Genomic DNA, 19,168 nt, shown 5'->3' on the forward strand with positions numbered 1-19,168 from the left:
AAGATATCTTTTATTTTAACCTCCCTTCTTTTTTGTTGGCAGGAACTACATTTTTTTATTTGATCATGAGCTTTAGTTTTATTTCAGAGAAAGCGTTCCTGGTTTGTGGTCATCTTCTCCAGTGTTAATGTGGGTAGGTGGAGATGCCAGTGTGTCACCTGGAGCAAATTCCAGGCTGGAAAGTCTCTGAAGAAGAGTGAAGATTTCTATCATGATGGAGGCAGTGTAGTTCCCCTCCTTCTGGGTTGTGGAAGAATAGAAAACTGCTTTCTAAACAAGCTTTCCTTTACTGGATCCAAACGCCTACTGTAGTGCATTCCCAGGTGTAAATGGTTCTAATTTTTAAAAAACATGTCACAAAAATACTAATAGTTCAGCATTTCTCAAAAGCACATTATTCTGGAATACCAGAATCCCAAAAACTGGAATTACAATTACTGAAAAACACCAGGTCTGGAGAGTCTTCTGCAAGTCAGTTGCCTTTGTGGGTTCCAAGAACATAGCTCTCCCTGATGCTTTTCTGTTGACTTGAGATTGAGGGGACAGAGTTTGGGAGGCCAAGGTTAGGAAAGAAGGGAAGTTGTTGTCTTGAGTTGAATAGTGTCCCCCAGAATTCATGCCCACTGGTAACCTCAGAATGTGATCTTATTTGGAAATGGGGTATTTGCAGATGCAATGAGCTAAGAGGAGGTAATCCTGAATTAGAGTGGCCCCAAATCCGATGGTTGGTGTCCTTATAAGCAGAGGAGAGGACAGACAGGATGCACAGAGACACAGAGGGAGGAAGGTCATGTGAAGACAGAAGCAGAAGCTGGGGGATGGGTCTACAAGCCAAGGGTTTCTAGGGAACCTGGAAGTCACCAGCAGCTGGAAGAGGCAAGGAAGGATTCCTCCCTCAAGCCTTTAGAGCTGCACCGCGATCCTGGACTTCTGGCCTCCAGAACTCTAACCAAAGAAGTTTCTGTTGTTTTAAGCCACCCAGTTTGTGGGAGTTAGTTATGGCATCCCTATGGAAAACTCATACCATTGTGGCATTGGGAGTGACACTGCCAGGGCCACTGGCCCTCCGCAGCAGGGCCCATGCTCACTAGTCTTGGAATCCAGTCCACACTCTCAGGGGCCAGAAGACCAAGCTCCTGTTCCTGCTGTCCACTCCTGGCGGGTCTCCCATCTTCCTGCACCCCCTCTCTGCCTAGCACCTCCATCCATGCAGCATGCTGCTCCAGCCATGCTGTATCATTTACTTGGCCCGAGGCACGGCCCCTGGGACTTCCAGTGCCGCTCCCGGAGGCCTGCGGTCAGGTGGGAAGAACAGAGCTGCAGGCATCCAAGAGACCGAGGAGAGGACCTGCTGCTTCCCGCCCGTGTGCGCCACCTTGAAAAGTCACCTCATCTCCCTGAGTTTCACTGGATGGTGACAGTAATGACCTTTGCAGGCCCTTGGCAGACATTTTGGAATACACCAGTACCTGGCACACAGCAGATGCTCAATAAACATGAGAACCTCCCGTCAAGTCAGCATAGGAAAGACTGAGAATTCCAGCATCCTGGAGAACCAGGCCTCCCCTGATGGGCTTGGGGGCAGAGCTGGAGCATGTGGGGACAGGAGCAACACACCCATAGTGAGGCTGGAGAGCGATGTGAGCCACTTATCCTCATCACATGTACACAGCCCGAGGATGAGGAGAGGGCTCCAGGAAGGGGCTCTGGTCCACAGTCTTCCATGTCTGGCACAGAGCAGGGCTCCACAAATCCTGGTCGCAGGAATAATGCTAGAGAAGCAGAGGACCCTCTGGCTGATGCACCAGAGCAGAGCTGCAAGACCAGCCACACCGCAAGGGCTGCCCTGAAGGAATGTGGAAACCAGAAGGATTTCTTTCTTTTCATTTTTTAAAAATTAAGAGAAGCTAACCTTCTTTGTCCTGTGAAGGGTCACTTAAGTGGCCCTCTTAGATATGCAAATGCAAGGCTAGAAAGCAGCCGGCCTCCTGGGATTCCTGTATAACAGGAATTTTTGCAGCCCTTGGTGATGGGTTTTATTTTTTATTGAGTGGCCTGGCAAAGATTGTGCCCTTCTTTGGCCTGCAGAAAAGGGGTGATTGGTTGAGAGAGCTCGGGGAGGAAAAGAAATTTGTGGACTAATTTGCACAAAGAGCCCAGGTTTTCTGAAAGGAATGAGACAAATACACCAACACAGTGTTTTCACACTTTTTTGACAAGAAATAGACATTGCATTGCCCCCTGGGAGGCCTGAAGCTGAGGCTTCAGGAAACACTCCTATTCCTACATGCAGTGCTTTCTGGCATGTTCTGTCCTATGTGAGTCTATCTCCTTCTTAAAAATTCCAGACAAGGCCCACAGAATTGATTTCATGACCCCTCTAATGAGCTGGTGTCCATAGTCTGAAAAATGTTTTTTGAGGTTTGGTTTACAGGAGGTCTGCTGGGTGGATTGAGGCCTGGCTGTAGGAAGTGGGGAAACAGAGGCACTGGAGGTTGAGTGAGCCAACCTGGGACTGAGTAACTAGCAGGTGGGGGGACAGTGGTCTTCTGAGCTATGCAACAGTAGAGCTGGGTCTGACCTGGCCATCTGAGGCCAACTCACCCTGGAAAATAGTGGCGAGGGCACAAGAGCTTGCAAACTTTGTCCTCTAGCATGAAGGTCCCCTGCCTGATCCTGCAGAGACTTGGCAGCCCTTTCCTTACCCTGCTGGCAGCTCCACAGGCTCAACCCCCTATTTCTATACAGCTGTCATCTCATTGGCAACACCAAGGCCAGCTTGGAAGATGGCACCCTGTGCCCATCATCCTGGGGCAACCCAGTGCCCTCGTCTGGCAGAGACCTCCCCCGCAAGATTGAGCAGAGTGTGGAGGTATTCTCAGAAGGCAGAACACCCTCGAAGAATTGCAGTTTCTGCAGCAAAACCCCGAGGAACAAGGGACCTTCCCCACCCCAACATCTATCTATGCTTTGAACAGGACCCAGGCCAGCCTCTGCTGGGCCCCATCCTGCGCCTTTCTCCTTCCACAGCTAGGTGGCCACAGCAAGCGCCCATGCTCCCCTTTCCTCAGGGCAGAAACTCTCCCAATTCCCGCCCCTCCACCTGTGAGCACACCTGGCCACAGCTCCACTGAGAAAGGGAAGGGTGTTGGGCATTTGCCATGTGCCATTCTCTTTTTTTCATATCACAGCCAATGCTGACAACCCTCAGGGCCTTCCACCCCATTCGTTGTCCACATGAACTGAGAGTCTTTCAAGATGGTAGAAGTTGGAATTCAATTCAGATAGCTTTGGCGTCAGTTTCAGTCAAGGCAGTGTGGTGGCAAAGCACCAGCTTGGGTGCCAAAAGTTCTGACTGTCCCTTGCAGCACCTCACCCCTCTGGACCGGTGTGGCAGCCAAAGCCTCTGCTTCTCTTGCAGCCGCAAAGATTGACTCTGCTTCCCATCCTCCCTGCAGTAAGACAGGGTCACATGACTAAACCCTGGTCAAGGAAACACAGGTAGGAGTGACAGGTGACCTCTGAGGCTTCTGAGGCTGCTGTCAGCACCAGCTCCTAAAATCCCTTGAGAAACTCCCTGCCCCCTCTCCCTGCATCTCACAGCAGAGGATTCAGAGGAGGACACTGAGGTCCTAGAAGGAGCCTGGGTCCCTGAGTGACCACATGGAGCAGCCCCACTCCCTCCTCCCTTTTCATGCTGACCTGCAGGAGCCAGTGACCTGAGCAAGAAGAACCTTTAGGGGATTAAGCCACTGAGATTTGGGAGTTGTTAGAGCAGCAAGCATGAATTACCTGATTGATGTGCCCAGTTTCCTTATCTGTAAAAGGAGGTTATCAACATCATTCTCAGGGTTGTTGTGTCAATGACTTACGATGCAGTGAAAACACAAACCCAGGATGTGACACATTCTAGGTAACTGAGGTCCCTCCTTACAGTGTCAGCAGCAGCCACAGCAGCAACAGTGCAAGGAGCACTAGTTGACTCCCAGTGTGCACAGTACTATGCCCCAGCTAAGTGGACCAGACACCAGATGGGCCTAGTTCATATACAGGGTCTCATGTTCTATAGCATGGGGGTGCTGGGAGCCTTAAAAGGTGTGCAGGACTGACTGCAAATGCTTTGTAAAATGAATTTTTCCTATAACTGCAGACCATTAAGGTGATATCTGTAAATAGAATGCTAAGCTGAGGGGTCACACATAGTAAAAGTGAGAAGTAAGAAAGTAAGGATCACCCTGGAGGCAGACACCTCAGTTCTAATTCTGACTTTTCCACTTACTATTTGGAACCCACATAAATCACTTAACCACTTCAAGCCTTAGTTTCCCCATCTGTAAAATGGAGATTATGATAGGGTTCTTGCAGGGATTAATGAGTTAATTTATGCAGAATGCTCAGAACAGTGCTTGGCATACAGTAAGTGACGTGTATGCCACTAAGTGACTCCTGCTCAGGTAACCGAGACCACCTCCCACCCTGAGTGCATGGTAGGGTCTGATGTCATCACAGCTGCTGGGAAGTACCTGTCCCCTTTGGGAGCTTCTGCTGTGTTTGTCCATATGGCAAGGAGAGAGAGCCCTCTTGGCCCCATGGCCTCCTGCTCTTTCCCATGCTGCATTTCTCCTGGGGGTGGGGGAGGAAAGAAAGTTGGAAAGAGCAGGTGGGGGCAGGGTGGGGGTGAGGCTTCAGGGAAAGGACAATGGGCTTTGTAAATCCCTCCCTGGGCAGGCTGGCCAAGTTCAATGGCTTCAGGCCACATGAACAGCAAGAAAAATGTGGCCCAGGAATTTCTCCCCAACGATTCCCCTTGTCTTTCTCTGTGGGAATTTGGAGCTGCAGACACATTCCTTCCATGAACAGCATCCGTGGCAGCTGAAGGCCCATTGGCCCGAGCTGGGGAACCTGGCTGGCCGGCACTTCTAGAGCTCTGCCCCTACTGCCTCCCCCCCAAGGAGTGGGCACTGCCAGTGTGCCAGAGAATGCACTCTCACTGGCAGACCTCACAGCTTGCTCTGTCAGGGACTGACCCCTCCTGGGCACGGCCCTCTCCTCTCCTGAACCAAACTGCCCAGACAGCTTTCACAGCTGCTTTTCCACAATCTGTCACCTGGAAGTGGAGACTAGACATCTTGGAGAGAATTCCCATCCATTCCTTTTTTTTCTAAGCCAAGTACTTCCCGACTTAAGAGGAAATTACTTCCCAGATGCTCTAAAATTCTTTTAAAACACTGTAAAGTACAGTCCACAGGCCAGATCTGGCTTGCCACCTGCTATTGTACATAAAGTTTTATTGGAACACAGCCGCACTCATTCATTTACGTAGTGTCGATGGTTGATTTCACACCACAATGGTGGAGTTGAGTAGTTGCTAAAGAGACTGTATGGCCCTCAAAGCTTAAATATGTTTACTATCTGCCCCTTAGAGAAAGTTTACTGACTTCTGGTTTACTCCTTTTTTATACCACACAGGATTTGAAATGGCCTCTATTGAGAAGACTTAGAATAAAATAGTGATAACACAATAGTTCAAAATAATTGAGAGCCTGAGAAAATGCAAATAAAAGTAGCAACTCAAAATCATGAACCACAACACAAATATGAAGACTGTTAGGACCTACATATTTGCCAAAGCCAGGCTTTAAATTTTTCTTGAGCTTCCTGGAAACCAAAGGAAAAAGAGAAATGAGACAAGTCTCATCAAAAGAAAGAAAAAATAATACCAGTCCTTATGGGATCTAGAGCTTTTTCTCTAGAAAAAGATGTGTTGGGCTTGCTTCAAACAGAAAAAGAGTAATACCCACCTTCCCCAGAATCATATACTTAGGTTAAAAAAAAAAAAAACAGAACAATGAGTCTGCAAAATGAATAGCAACAGCAATGCTGTTGATGAGGGTCAGTACGGGGACAGGGGTTCTTGTTAATATGTCTGACCAGAGATTGAACTAGATATCAGAAGGCAAAGCAGTTGGCTTCCATGCACTGTGCTAAAAGTGCATAAAACATTTTGAGAGGGTGTAAGAAGCCTCATTTCTGCTTATCACTTCTGTATATCTATTTGTTTCAGAGCAAAAACTGGAGTTAAATAAGGACAGGCCCAACTTGTCACTAACTCACCTTACAGTGCCTGGCGCAAAGTAGGCCCTCAAGAGATTGTTCGTGAACATATATGCCATGGAATACTATGCAGCCATAAAAAAGGATGAGTTCGTGTCCTTTGTAGGGACATGGATGAAGCTGGAAACCATCATTCTCAGCAAACTATCACAAGGACTAAAAAACCAAACACTGCATATTCTCACTCATAGGTGGGAATTGAACAAAGAGAACACTTGGACACAGGAAGGGGAACATCACACACTGGGGCCTGTCATGGGATGGGGGGTTGGGGGAGGGATAGCGTTAGGAGATATACCTAATGTAAATGAAGAGTTAATGGGTGCAGCATACCAACATGACACATGTATACATATGTAACAAACCTGCACATTGTGCACATGTACCCTAGAACTTAAAGTATAATTAAAAAAGAAAAAAAATTGCTTGTGAAAAATAAGGAGGTTGTGTTAAAAGAGAACCTTCCAATTCCAATGTCTGTGGGTCTGTGTTATGTGGACATACAGTGTGTGTGCACACTGAATTTTAGCCAAACTCCTAATACAGATCAGAAATATGATGGGAGAAGGGGGTGGGGGCAGGGACGCAGGCCCAGATGAGACTCTCACCACCAAGAGGCAGGAGGCAGTGAGTGGTTGTTAAGAAGGTGACCAGCAGTGTTCAGACTGCCCAGATTGGAGGACAGGCTCTACCCTCTACCTACCAGCTGTGTGATCTTGAGAGCTCGCATAACCTGGGTGGGTGTCCATATCCTCACCTGTAGATTGGATCTGATGACATATCACCCTTACAGGCTATTGTGAAAATTAAACAAAATAATGCCCGTGAGTTACTAGTGCCAATCAAAGGTATGTTTTGTGATAAGCTGTCTACAAAGTGTATACATCACGCCCTTTTTCAACAAGCTCCCTCTACCAGAGGCCAGGGCTGGCAGGAGACAGACATTATTCTGAAAAGCTAGGAGCAATAACCCGCGGTCTCAATCCAGCACTCCACAGGGCTTGTCTTTTTTCACTGGAAGTCTCAACTACAGTTATGTGTGCCTTTGTCCCACAGGCCATCTTATTCACCATCGAGTCCCATTCCTTTTCCCCAAAAAACATTTATCATAGAATTGTTAAGATCACAGGCTAGAAAGCAAGATGGGCTGGGTTCCAATCTGAGCTTAACCACTAATTAGCTGTTGTGACCTTGTGCAAATGACTTCACTTCTCTGTACTTCGGTGCCCTCCTCTTGAAAGTGGAAATAATGATGACATCGAATGCATAGGATTGCTCTGAATTCTAAGTGAACGTGCACATGTCAAGCTCTTAGCCTGGCACATTGTCAGGGCCAGGCAGTGCTAGCCATGAGGATTTTGCATCACTTCCTATGTTTCAGCTATCTGTAACTGCCTAACAGACTACTCCAAAGTTTAATGACTTAAAACAACACATATTTTCCTTTTTTAAAAAAATTTATTTCAATAGATTTTGGGGGAACATGTGGTGTTTATTACATGAATAAGTTCTTTAGTGGTAATTTCTGAGATTTTGGTGCACCCATCACCTCAGCAGTGCACATTGTACCCAATGTGTAGTCTTTTATCCCTCACCCTCCTCCCACCCTTTCCCCCAATTCCCCAAAGTCCATTGTATCATTCTTATGCCTTTGCATCCCATAACTTAGCTCCCAATTATAAGCGAGAACATACGATGTTTGCTTTTCCATTCCTGAGTTACTTCACTTAGAATAATGGTCTCCAGTCCCATCTAAGTTGCTGCAAATGCCATTATTTCATTCCTTTTTGTGGCTAAGAAGTATTCCATGGTATTTATATACTACATTTTCTTTATCCACTCATTGATTTATGGGAATTTGGGCTGGTTCTATATTTTTGCAATAGCGAATTGCGCTGCTATAAACATGCGTGTGCAAGTATCTTTTTCGTATAATGACTTACTTTCCTCTGGGTAGATAGCCAGTAGTGGGATTGTTGAATCAAATGGTAGTTTTACTTTTAGTTCTTTAAGGAATCCCCACACTGTTTTCCATAGTGGTTTTGTATTAGTTTCCATTCCCACCAGCAGTGTAGAGGTGTTTGCTTTTCACCACATCCACGCCAACATCTATTTTATTTTTATTTTTTTATTATGGCCATTCTTGTGAGAGTAAGGTGGTATCGCGTTGTGGTTTTGATTTGCATTTCCCTGATCATTAGTGATGTTGAGAATTTTTCTATATGCTTGTTGGCCATTTGTATATCTTCTTTTGAGAATTGTTTGTTCGTGTCCTTAGCCCGTTTTTTGATGGGATTGTTTGTTTTGTTCTTGTTGATTTGTTTGTGTTCTTTTTAGATTCTGGATGTTAGTCCTTTGTCAGATGTAAAGATGACAAAGATTTTCTCCCACTCTGTGGGTTGTCTGTTTGCTCTGCTGATTGTTTCTTTTGCTATACAGAAGCATTTTAGTTTAATTAAGTCCCATCTATTTATCTTTGTTTTTGTTGCATTTGCTTTTGGGTTTTTGGTCATGAAGTCTTTGCCTAAGCCAATGTCTAGAAGGGTTTTTCCAATGTTATCTTCTAGAATTTTTACAGTTTCAGGTCTTAGGTTTAAGTCTTTGGTCCATCTTGAGTTGATTTTTTTTTTTTTTTTTTTTTTTTTTTTGGCGATGGAGTCTCACTCTGCCTCTCAGGTTGGAGTGCAGTGGTGCAATCTTGGCTCACTGAAACCTCCGCCTCCTGGGTTCAAGCAATTCTCCTGCCTCAGCCTCCCAAGTAGCTGGGAATACAGATGACCACCACCATGCCTGGCTAATTTTTGTATATTTAGTAGAGATGCGGTTTCACCATGTTAGCAAAGCTGGTCTCGAACTCTTGACCTCAGATGATCTGCCCACGTTGGCCTCCCAAAGTGCTGGGATTACAGGCGTGAGCCACCGCGCCCAGCCAAGTTGATTTTTATATAAGGTGAGAGATGAGGATCCAGTTTCATTCTTCTATGTGTGGCTTACCAATTATCACAGCACCATTTGTTAAATAGGGTGTCCTTTCCCTACTTTTATGTTTTGTTTGTTTTGTTGAAGATCAATTGACTGTAAGTATTTGGCTTTATTTTTGGGTTCTCTATTCTGTTCCAATCATCTATACGCCTATTTTTATACCAGTACCATGCTAAAAACAAAACACATTTTATTTGCTCACTGTTCTGCAGTGTGGCCATGGCTTGGTGGGGACAGCTTCTCTCTGCTCCACATGGTATCACTTGGAGAATCCACTTCCAGGACAGCCTCACTCACACAGCTGGAAGTCAATGTTGTTGCTGGCTTGGACCTCAGTTCTCCATTTGGCCTCTCCACATTGCTAGGTTGGGGTTCTTGCAGCACAACAGTCTCAGGACAATTCCACTGTTTACAAGGGGGTGCTTTCCCTGATGACAGGGAAAAGCAGAAGCTGCCAAGTTTTCTTAGGACTTAGACACAGAATTGGTCCAGAGTCACTTCTGCTACCTTCTGTCAATTAAAGCAGCTCATAGGGCAGCCTAGATTTGAGGGAGGGGGTTACATAAGATGCAAGAACTGGAAGGTGTGGTTAGCTGGGGCCCCTGAGCTAACACATTGCCCTGCCTGGTCTCCAACTCCTCCAACCTGTGTTTGGCCCACATCTCTCACCTGGCTTATGCCTTTTGCATCTTTGCTTTGTCTCTGCTCCAGTCTCCCCCTTCCAGTCCCTATCTCGCTCTAGCCACCAGGCTAGCCAGTCAGAATCACAGGCTGCATCATGTCTCCTACCCTAAATGCCATGTTGTGACTCCCCCAACCCAAGTAAAGAGCAAGTTCTTAATGGGATACTACTGCACCCATTGGAGGACTGTGTTAGTCCATGCGAATTGCTATAAAGGAATACCTGAGACTGGGTCATTTATAAGGAAAAGAGGTTTATTTTGGCTCAAAGTTCTGCGGGCTGTACAAGCATAGCACTAACATCTGCTTGGCTTCTGGGGAGGCCTCAGGAAGTTTACAATCATGGCAGAAGGCAAATGGGAGCATACGTGTCCCATGGCAAGAAAGTAACAGACAGAGAGAGAGAGAGAGAGAAAGGAGGCGGTCTCATACTCTTTTAAACAACCAGCCCTCATGTGAACTACCAGAGTGAGAACTCACTTATTGCCACAGGGATGGCACCAGGCCATTCATAAAGAATCTGCCCCATGACCCAAATACCTCCCACTAGGCCCACCTCCAACACTGGAGGTCATACTTCAACATGAGACTTGGAGGGGACACACGTCTACACCATATCAGGGACCATTCCTGTGCCGTCCCCTAAGGTGCTGGACCCCTCCTTGCAGCTCAGGTCCCACCTCAAAGCATTCTCCTCTGCAGAGTTTTCTTTACCACCCTCAGCAGACTGGCTTTCTGTCCCCTACAGCTCCCGGGGCAACCTCCTATCCCCTGCCCCACATTGGGCCTTGTGTCAGGCATTGAGCTGTGTTCAGTCATCATTTGTACATGAGTGAAGGAAAGAATGATCATTATAGGTTCCCTAAGCTATGCTTGTGGCTAAGATGGTACATTCCCATTTATTCCCTTCCTCTGAGCTACCCAGGGCTGAGCTCACACCTGAGATAGTGCTGTGAGGGTGCCTTGGATATTCTGGGGAGGAGCAATCCAGACTCCTGCATTGGAACTATGGAGGGCAGGTCCTGAGTCTCCTAAGAAAATCCTTGAATGACCTGGGGCATATCTGGGACCAGGGGCTCAGGCTGCACAGGCTTCAGGATCCCAGCAGCAGCAGCACCCCCTAGAAACAGCTTGACATTCTCACCACCCAACTGTGGGTCTCCCAGAGAAATGGAGTAAAGTGGCAGGAAGTAGAGCTCTGGATGAATGGGGCAGCCTCTATCCCATAGAAACTTTGTCCTCAAAGCTGGTGTCCAGCCTCCTCCCAGAGCCCATTGTGCCCACTGGATATCCACCCCCTGGTTCTAGCTCTTCTGCCCTGTGCCTGGTGGTGGGCTGGAGGCTGGCCTTCCTGCTGGGAAACATGTCCTAGAGGCTCCCACCTCTGGCCCTTCTTCTGGAGCAAGGCAGCTTGAGCACAGCTAGAGCCTTGCAGCATGTGTGATCCTGATGTTTTGGCTAAATTCTAGTTAGTTTGGGGTCATCATCAATTTGGGTGGCAGAGCTATGTTCAGAAAATTTGATTTTTCAGACAAATTCTATGCTAAGTGGGTGCTTTGCCAGTCACAGCCCATGACTTTAGGCCTAACTAGGGAAAACTACCCATTCTTCTGTTTATTTAACCATTAAACCATCCATCATCCATCCTTCTGTTCACCTATGGAACACATCCATTCAACCATCCCTCCACCCATCCATCAGTCTATTCACCTATCCACACCTCCATCCAACCAACCATCCATCCACCCATCCATCCATCTATTCACCTATCCACACCTCCATGCAACCATCCATCCATCCACCCATCCATCCATCTATTCATCTATCCACACCTCCATGCAACCATCCATCCATCCACCCATCCATCCATCTATTCACCTATCCACACCTCCATGCAACCATCCATCCCTCCACCCATCCATCCATCTATTCACCTATCCACACCTCCATGCAACCATCCATCCATCCACCCATCCATCCATCTATTCACCTATCCACACCTCCATCCAACCAACCATCCATCCACCCATCCATCCATCTATTCACCTATCCACACCTCCATGCAACCATCCATCCACCCATCCATCCATCTATTCACCTATCCACACCTCCATCCAATCAACGATCCATCCACCCATCCATTCATGTATTCACCCATCCACACCTCCATTCAACCAACCATCCACCCATCCATCCATCTATTCACCTACCTACACCTCCATCCAAACATCCATTACTCCATCCATCCATCCATCCATCCTTCCACCCATCCATCCATCCATTTACCCATCCATCTGCCCATCCATCCATCCATACACCCATCCATTCATCCACCCATCCATCTTGGCTCTCCCACTTACTACCTCATTGGTCTTGGGCAAGTCTCTTCACCTTTCTGAACATTAGTTTCTTCCTTTGTAAATTGAATCTCATGGCATCTGCTTCATGCAGTTGTCCTGTGGTTAACTGAGATAACCTTTGTGAGTTGCCTGGCACATGGTGGGAAACACATAGTGAATGTTATTTTCCTTCCCCCTTGAGGAAGAACACACAACTTAAAAACTATAAAAAGATAATGTGTAATTAGGAATTAAAGTGTGTGAAACCAAAGGCAATAAAACAAGAAGCCCCTGCCTTCCTATTTGTCTGCTGAACTGCCTTGGGAGTTGATATTTAAAGCCGCTTTGAAAAGTCGAGTATCCCAAAATATATTTAAACGGTTCAATGGGGACGTTGACCCTTTATAATAGGCTCATTTGAAACGATCCTGCTTTGCTACTTCCTCTTAGAAAGATAAACAAGCGGCCCACAATGGCCGCTGTGATGTTTTCTTTTAAATCTTGCTTTCCAAATGTAGGACTTGGCCGTTGGACAATCACCCGAGGGGCTCACTCCCCGCAGATGCTCTCCCTGAATGCAGGGAGCTCTAGCTTGGAATTCCTGGGGCCTCATTAAGCCCGCTGTGACTAAGTGATCTTGCCTGGTGCTAAAACTGTTTAAAATGACTTGGCAGCAACCAGAAGTCAGGTCTCTCTGTTTTTTCTCAGTTACTCTCTCTTTGTAACCCCCACCTATGTGTCATGAAGTGAAAACATCTTTCTTTCCGGATCTAACGCAGGAAAACCCTTCTCTCTCCCCGAAGCCTCACCCTGGTCTTTCTGAGGAGTTAAAGGAGAGGGAGGGAGGCAGAAATCTGCCCTGCTGTTGTTAATCTCTCCTTTGAATGAAGACTTAACTCCTGGGAAAACCTCTTCCCTGCTCTAAGTCATTCTTTCCTGCCCCCACATTTATTTAACTCTTCTGCTCCATGCCTTGGGCAGCCTCTGCTTTCCAGCCTGCCCTTGCTGAGATTCTCCTCTGAGACCACCTCTGTTCTCCCCAAATGGAATTGTGGTAGGGAGAGAGGGAGAAAATTCCAGTCAAGTCAAGGCCATCAGAGCTGGACCACAGCCCTGCTTCAGGGTCAGGAACAGATCCTAGGAACTGGGGGGTGACAAAGAACCTTACATTAAGAAGCCTACTCTGTGCCAAACACCTAAAAATATAATTATCTCAATCAAAGTAAATTGATTATTTACTTTAATTACACAATAATACATGATTATGCTTTCCTTTTACAGAATGAGGCCAATATAAAAAAGCCAAAGTCTCTTGACACCCACTTTACTCCATTCTTCTTCCACCCTCTCCCCAAAGGGAACCACTCTTGGTTTCCTGTTTTCCTCTCATATATTTTTCTAAGCCCAAGGGCCTAGAACAGAGCATGGTACAGAGTGAACACTATAGTAATATTTTGTGAGTATGGGTATGTGTTTTACATAAGTGCCATGAATCCATAAATCTCAAACATTCAGCCATAGCACTCTCCTTTTATATCATATACCATCTTATGAAAATTCCAGTGTACTTGATAATTCTTTAATTTGTTTGTTTGTTTTGAGACAGAATCTCGCTCTGTCACCCAGGCTGGAGTGCAGTGGCCCAATCTCGGCTCACTGCAACCTCTGTCTCCCAAGTTCAAGTGATTATCATGCCTCAGCCTCCCAAGTAGCTGCAATTACAGGTGTGCGCTACCACACATGGCTAATTTTTGTATTTTTAGTAGAGATGGGGTTTTGCCATGTTGCCCACGCAGGTCTCAAACTCCTGGGCTCAAGTGATCCACCTACTTTGGCCTCCTAAAGTACTGGGATTGCAAGCATGAGCCACCATGCCTGGCCGATTATTCTTTTACTGATGAACATTTTGGTGGTCCCAACTTTTTGCAATCACAAGCAAGGCTGCCATGAATAGCCTTCCATAGACTTTCCTGGGCATGTGGGGACACATTTCCATGGGGTGCATACTAAGAAATGAGATAGCTTGCTCCCAAGGCATCAGCATTTTTAGTTTTAATAAAGCAGCTTCCATGTTACCTTCCAAGGTGATTGCACTGAACACACTCTCATGAAAAAGTGCCCAAATCCTCGCCAAGACTTGATGATGATGATAGCTCACACTTGCAAAACACTTAGCTACAGGCCACTTGGGTTCTAAGTCCTTGTATATATCAACTCATTTAATTGACACAACCATCCGGTGAAGCAGTTTCTGTTATCTTCTCTGTTTTATAGGTGGGGAAACTGGGCACAGAGAGAGTTTGAATAACTTAATTCTTAATTTGTGCTAAGTAGCATCTGAACCGGTATCATTTTCCTCACTTTTCAGGTGAGGAAACAGTCTCAGAGGGGAGATGACTTATCCAAAGTCACACAGCTCATAAGTAGCCCGCCAGGTTCGAGGGTAGCCTGGGCAAACACTCCCTCTTCCTACTACTGCACAGTACAGGTGAGCTGGGAAACTGAGAGCTCGGTGGTCCTGAACACCCCCGACAAAGTCACCCTTGAGATGACTGCCCAGAGGATGCTGGTGGGGTTGGGGGCGTCTCCCTTGCACAGCGAAGGCGCCCCTTCTTCCCATTCTGCGCGGGGAGGCCAGGCCGGTGTGGCCCCCAACCCCCGCTTGGCTCCCAGGGAGACGGAGGCAGCCCCGGCTCCGCGGCGCCCCCTGGCGGCTCCTGGGCGAGCGCGCGGCCCGGCACCCCGGGAGAGTAACGGGCCGTGGGGAGGGCGCCGGCGAGGGCAGGGAGCAGCGCGGGGCCGCCCCGGCGCGCAGAGATAAAAGCGGGCAGTGGCGCGGCGGTCGCGATCTGCGCGTTCTCCTATTGATTAGCAGGGTCTGCCCGGAGGCCGGGATGCCCGCTGCGCGGGGCCGCGGTGGAGTGTGAGGGCCCGGGAGCCGCGGGCCGGCGGCCCCGCGCACCCTGCGCCCGGCTGGGCACTGCCCGTGGGCCGGACCTCGGCCGCGCCGCCCCGGGGCGCAGGCGGCAGGCGGGGAGAGGAGCCGAGCGGCGGGGCCGCGGGCGGCTGCCATGGGGCTGTGCTGCTGCAAGGACTGGAGGGGACACCTGCGAGCGCCCAAAGGTAACTCCGGCGCGCACGTGCGCCCCGCTCCCTGCGGCCGCCGCCAGAGGCTGCCAGCCCCGCCTCGGGGATTCGCCACGGGGTGTCCAGGGCCGCCCGCACCTGCCTCAGCTTTGGAAAGGGCTCAGGTGCGGCTGCTGCTCCCCTGAGTCTCCTAACTTTGGAAGGGGAGGCTCCCCTTCACTCGCGGCGCGGGGGCGCATCCTGGGGCTCCTCGGTCCCCATGTGGGAGTGGGGGTGGGGTCCGGCCCCTGGGCGGGAGTGGGTAGAGCCGAGGGGAGGGTCCGCCCTCCAGGGCCCGGGGCTGGCCGCGGCGCCGGCTGCAGGTCCGCCAAGTCCACGGCCGGGACGGAGGAACCCCGGGCGCCCAGACCCGCTCGCAGGTCTCTGCACCGCGAGCCCGGCCCGCGCCCTGCGCCTCCCCTGCGGCTTAACCGCCGGGAGAGGGACCATTCATTCTCGCCCGCCTCTGTCACAAACTTGGACGGTGGGGCCCTGACTCAGAGTTTTCCAAAACTCGCGGCGGAACCTGCGAGCAGAGCTGCTTGAGGAATGCAGCAGTCTTGGAGAGGGCCCAAAGCCCAGAAACACGCTTAGGACGTTGGCGGCCGCCGGAGGTCCGGCCTCCCGGGGGCTGGGGCCCGGCCGACTTAACCCTTGACTGACTGAAATGATCCCTGTTGATCTTTGGGAACATAGTGGTGCATCCCTTTATTGCAGCACTCCCTAAACTCACCTGACCCTAACACTCACCTGCCGCGCTTATTAAGCATGCAGATTCCCAGGCCCCACCCTGGCCTGCTGGATAGGCTCTGGGGAAGGCCTTGGGAAACTGTGTGTTTAAGGAGTTCCCCAAGTGACTCCTATGGCCAGGTGAGTCTGGGAAGCCTTGCCTGTAAACCATATAGGGTAAGGCAGGCTCTGCCAGAATGAGCACTAGGTCTTCCTTCCTCCGAAAAGTGTATTCTGCATCCAGATACAGAAAAGGTCAGGCAGCCTTCGACCTTGTCCAGGTGAGAATGGTGCCATCAATGTACAGGCTGGTTTCACAAAGAGTTTGAAGTAGCTTATAACATATATAATACTTAACTATTTAAAAACCTAAACAGGACCCTACATTTACACAGGACGTAGAGAGGTCAAGGGAAAATGGAGCCCAGTTAATCTGGCCTTGAGGTATGATCTGTGGTTGAGCCTCTTTGCAACCAAAACCAAGTGAAAAATGTGAGTGCTGTAGTTGCAAGGTTCTCATTGTCCCAGAGCAACATTTTTCTCAGCTTCTGATTGTAGAAAGAATGAAAAAGAATTTTGCACATGAGGCTTCATTCTTGGAAGCAGGGGCCGAGAGCCCTGTGTGTGGTGTCTTCACTATGACAATAGCTAGGGCTGCAGTAGGGTTTAGAGGACAAGGTCTTGCTGCATGCTCCCTGAGGGCAGGTCAGAGCCCAGGATTTCACCCCCGCCAGGGCCTGGACGAGCAGCTTTAGTCTCTCCTGACCCCTCTTCAGTAAACATGGTAAAGAGTGTCCCAAAAGCAAGGGTGGATTTACAAAGTCTTGGTTAGAGAGGACATAGACTCATTAAGTAGCCCCAGAAGGGAGCCAGGGGCACCTCTCTTGCTTAGGTCTGTCCTCTGGGGCTGTGGACCCCCAAGGCCAGCTGCTGGCTTCACCAATCCAGGTAAGGAAAAAGCCTGGTCTGGGAGTGTTCCCCAGCTGGGCCCTACCCTCCCACCGACCCGAGAGATGGCTGGCCACAGCAGCCTGGGAGTAGGCACTGAGTCTGAAGTGCCTACAAGGTTCTGCAGCCCATGGAAGTTAGCCCAGCTGGCCAAGTGGGTGGGGAACACTGTGGTGCCAGAGTGGATGACCAGCCACTGTCTGGCAGGGAGGAGAGAACCCATGCAATTGTTGGAGAGTCTGTGGTTCAAGGAAGACAGATGTTTGATCTCTTAGTGTACAAAATCTCCAAGGGTTTAATTGCTGCAGGCTCATTTAACAAATTTGAACCCATGTGGCCAGTCTGGCTGGGTGGCGGACAGTCTGAACCATTGTTCACAATTAGTTCTGCAATAAACACGGGAAGGGTTATTTGGTCAAATAATCTTAGACATCAGGAATTATGAAAGTTTGGAAGATTTTTCACAGCAAACAGAGCCTTTGCCACACTGGCACAGTTGTGCGTGCTAAGTCAGGTGGATTGGGGGTATGGTCTCCACACCTTTCCCTAGGGAACCTTCTTTTCATAGAGCATTTCATGGCACACATAGGTGTGGACACACTTTGAGAAATGCTGCTTTGGACATTAAACTGTTCGGTTGTAATAGCAGTAACACAGTATGTCTGTGTATGTATCCATGTGTGTGTTTAGCTCTTGCCACCCACCTAAGGAGCTATCTGACTCTCTAGCCTAGAGATGTGTATGTGCATTTTTTTTAAGAAAAGTTTGAAAGAGAGTCCATTAATCATTGATATCATTTCAATTAAAGCAACAGCTAAGACAACAGTTGTTCTTATTGATTTCATTCTTGGATGAATCAAACTCTTACAACAGAACATTTTAGCATGTTTGTCCCTGTGTAAAAATCTACTTGATAAAGTAGAAAAGCTGAAATATTCTATAATCTCATGAAGAGAGCAGCAAAAATATATCAAGAGCCAGAGCCACATTAGTAGGTGTCATCATCACGCCTTTAAAACCCAAATCCTGGACTTTATCCAGGAGCCCCTTGCTCTTCTGCTGGCTGCAAAGCTGCAGGTGGGCACAGGGGGTCCGGGAAGGGATTGTTGCATGCCTTTTTCGGGGAGGGGAGGGTGTGATATGCTGTGACATTAATCCCATTTAATATCATATGCAAGACAGGTTGTCACAAATAGAGAAATCCTGGGTTCCAGGTGCTCCCAAAAGCTGAAAGGTCAGTGAGCAGGATCTGATTTGTAGAGGATAAGCCTCCCCTAAAAGCAGAGGGCTCATGTACTTGTCTGAACTCTGAGGGTATTGTTTCTGGGGCATGTTTCCAGGTGCACCTGTATTTAGAGCTCTGTGATGGGTCTGTTTGGTGGCAAATTTCATTTTCTTCAGCTTTGCATTGTTACCCAAGGTGGAAATTTGGAGGAAGAAGGTGGTACTGGAGCACAGCATGGAGTCAGCTTTGTTCCAGGGCAGCGAGGGGCAGGAGTGGACTGGTAGGCCCTTAGATCCTGACACGCGCTCATTCTCTGCCACCGCTTCATCTCCAGCTGCCTTTGGAGCTCTTCGCCCCTCACCCTTCCTGCTGCTCTCAGCAGCAGCAGCAGCTCTTCCTTGCCTTCTGGGGTTTTGCCCATGACCAGGTCCCATGCTCTTCCCAACATCCTCACCCTCCCTCCTGTCAACTCCTGCCAGCCCATAAACCTGCCTGAGTTGCTCAACCAAAAATTCAAAAACAAAACCAACAAGACGAATTTCTTGTCCCTGTCTATGCTCCATAAGCCCTGCCCATTGCTCCTCCCCTCCTTTCCCAGCACCAGGGAACAGTGTGCCCAGCCCTGAATCCCCTTTGTCCTCCTCCCCACTCATCCTGGCCCTCCTGTCAGGCTCTGCCTTGAAGGAGATCAACTGCACTGGACCAGATGACCAGTCCTGACGCTCTGAGCACCTGCGAGCCTGCTCCCCTTAGGCCCCTCCTGGGCTGCTGAAGGCTGCCTGAGGACTGTGGCTCCCTGAATGCTGCAGCAGAACAGCAGAACCAGGGCTGAAGGCAGCCCTGCCCTGCTGGCTTTTGGCTATAAGTTTGTTCACCTTCTGAGCTGTCTCCCTCAAGGCCCTGATGACTGTGATTGCCTCTAAACAAATGCCTCCGAAATTCCCCCTCCAAGCTCTGCAGTGCCTGTCTGCGGCCTGCAGATCCAGAGCCCCTCATTAGACTCCAGTGCAGTCCCGCACTCCCA

General features: G+C 48.8%; 1 protein-coding gene across 17 annotated transcripts in view; it reads left to right on the top strand.

Annotated features, from left to right (window-relative positions):
- The window catches only part of ARHGAP22 (Rho GTPase activating protein 22), a 225,972-nt gene that overhangs the window by 116,954 nt on the left and 89,850 nt on the right, over positions 1-19,168 (top strand). The window contains exon 5 of one of the 17 annotated variants that reach the window (XR_010135214.1): positions 14,485-14,604. The exons of 13 other annotated variants lie outside the window; for them this stretch is intronic. Coding sequence is in view for 2 of the 4 variants with exons in the window: in XM_063710100.1 (XP_063566170.1) it covers positions 6,065-6,138 (74 nt within the window). In the remaining 2 variants the exon portion in view is untranslated. Of the gene's footprint in view, positions 1-6,064; positions 6,356-14,484; positions 14,605-14,896; positions 15,240-19,168 lie in introns of those variants that run through there. 3 more of the 17 variants (XM_063710100.1, XM_055353902.2, XM_055353900.2) reach the window with 3 other exon arrangements.

Source organism: Gorilla gorilla, chromosome 8 (assembly GCF_029281585.2).
Source record: "Gorilla gorilla gorilla isolate KB3781 chromosome 8, NHGRI_mGorGor1-v2.1_pri, whole genome shotgun sequence".
NCBI classification, from domain to species: Eukaryota; Metazoa; Chordata; class Mammalia; order Primates; family Hominidae; genus Gorilla; species Gorilla gorilla.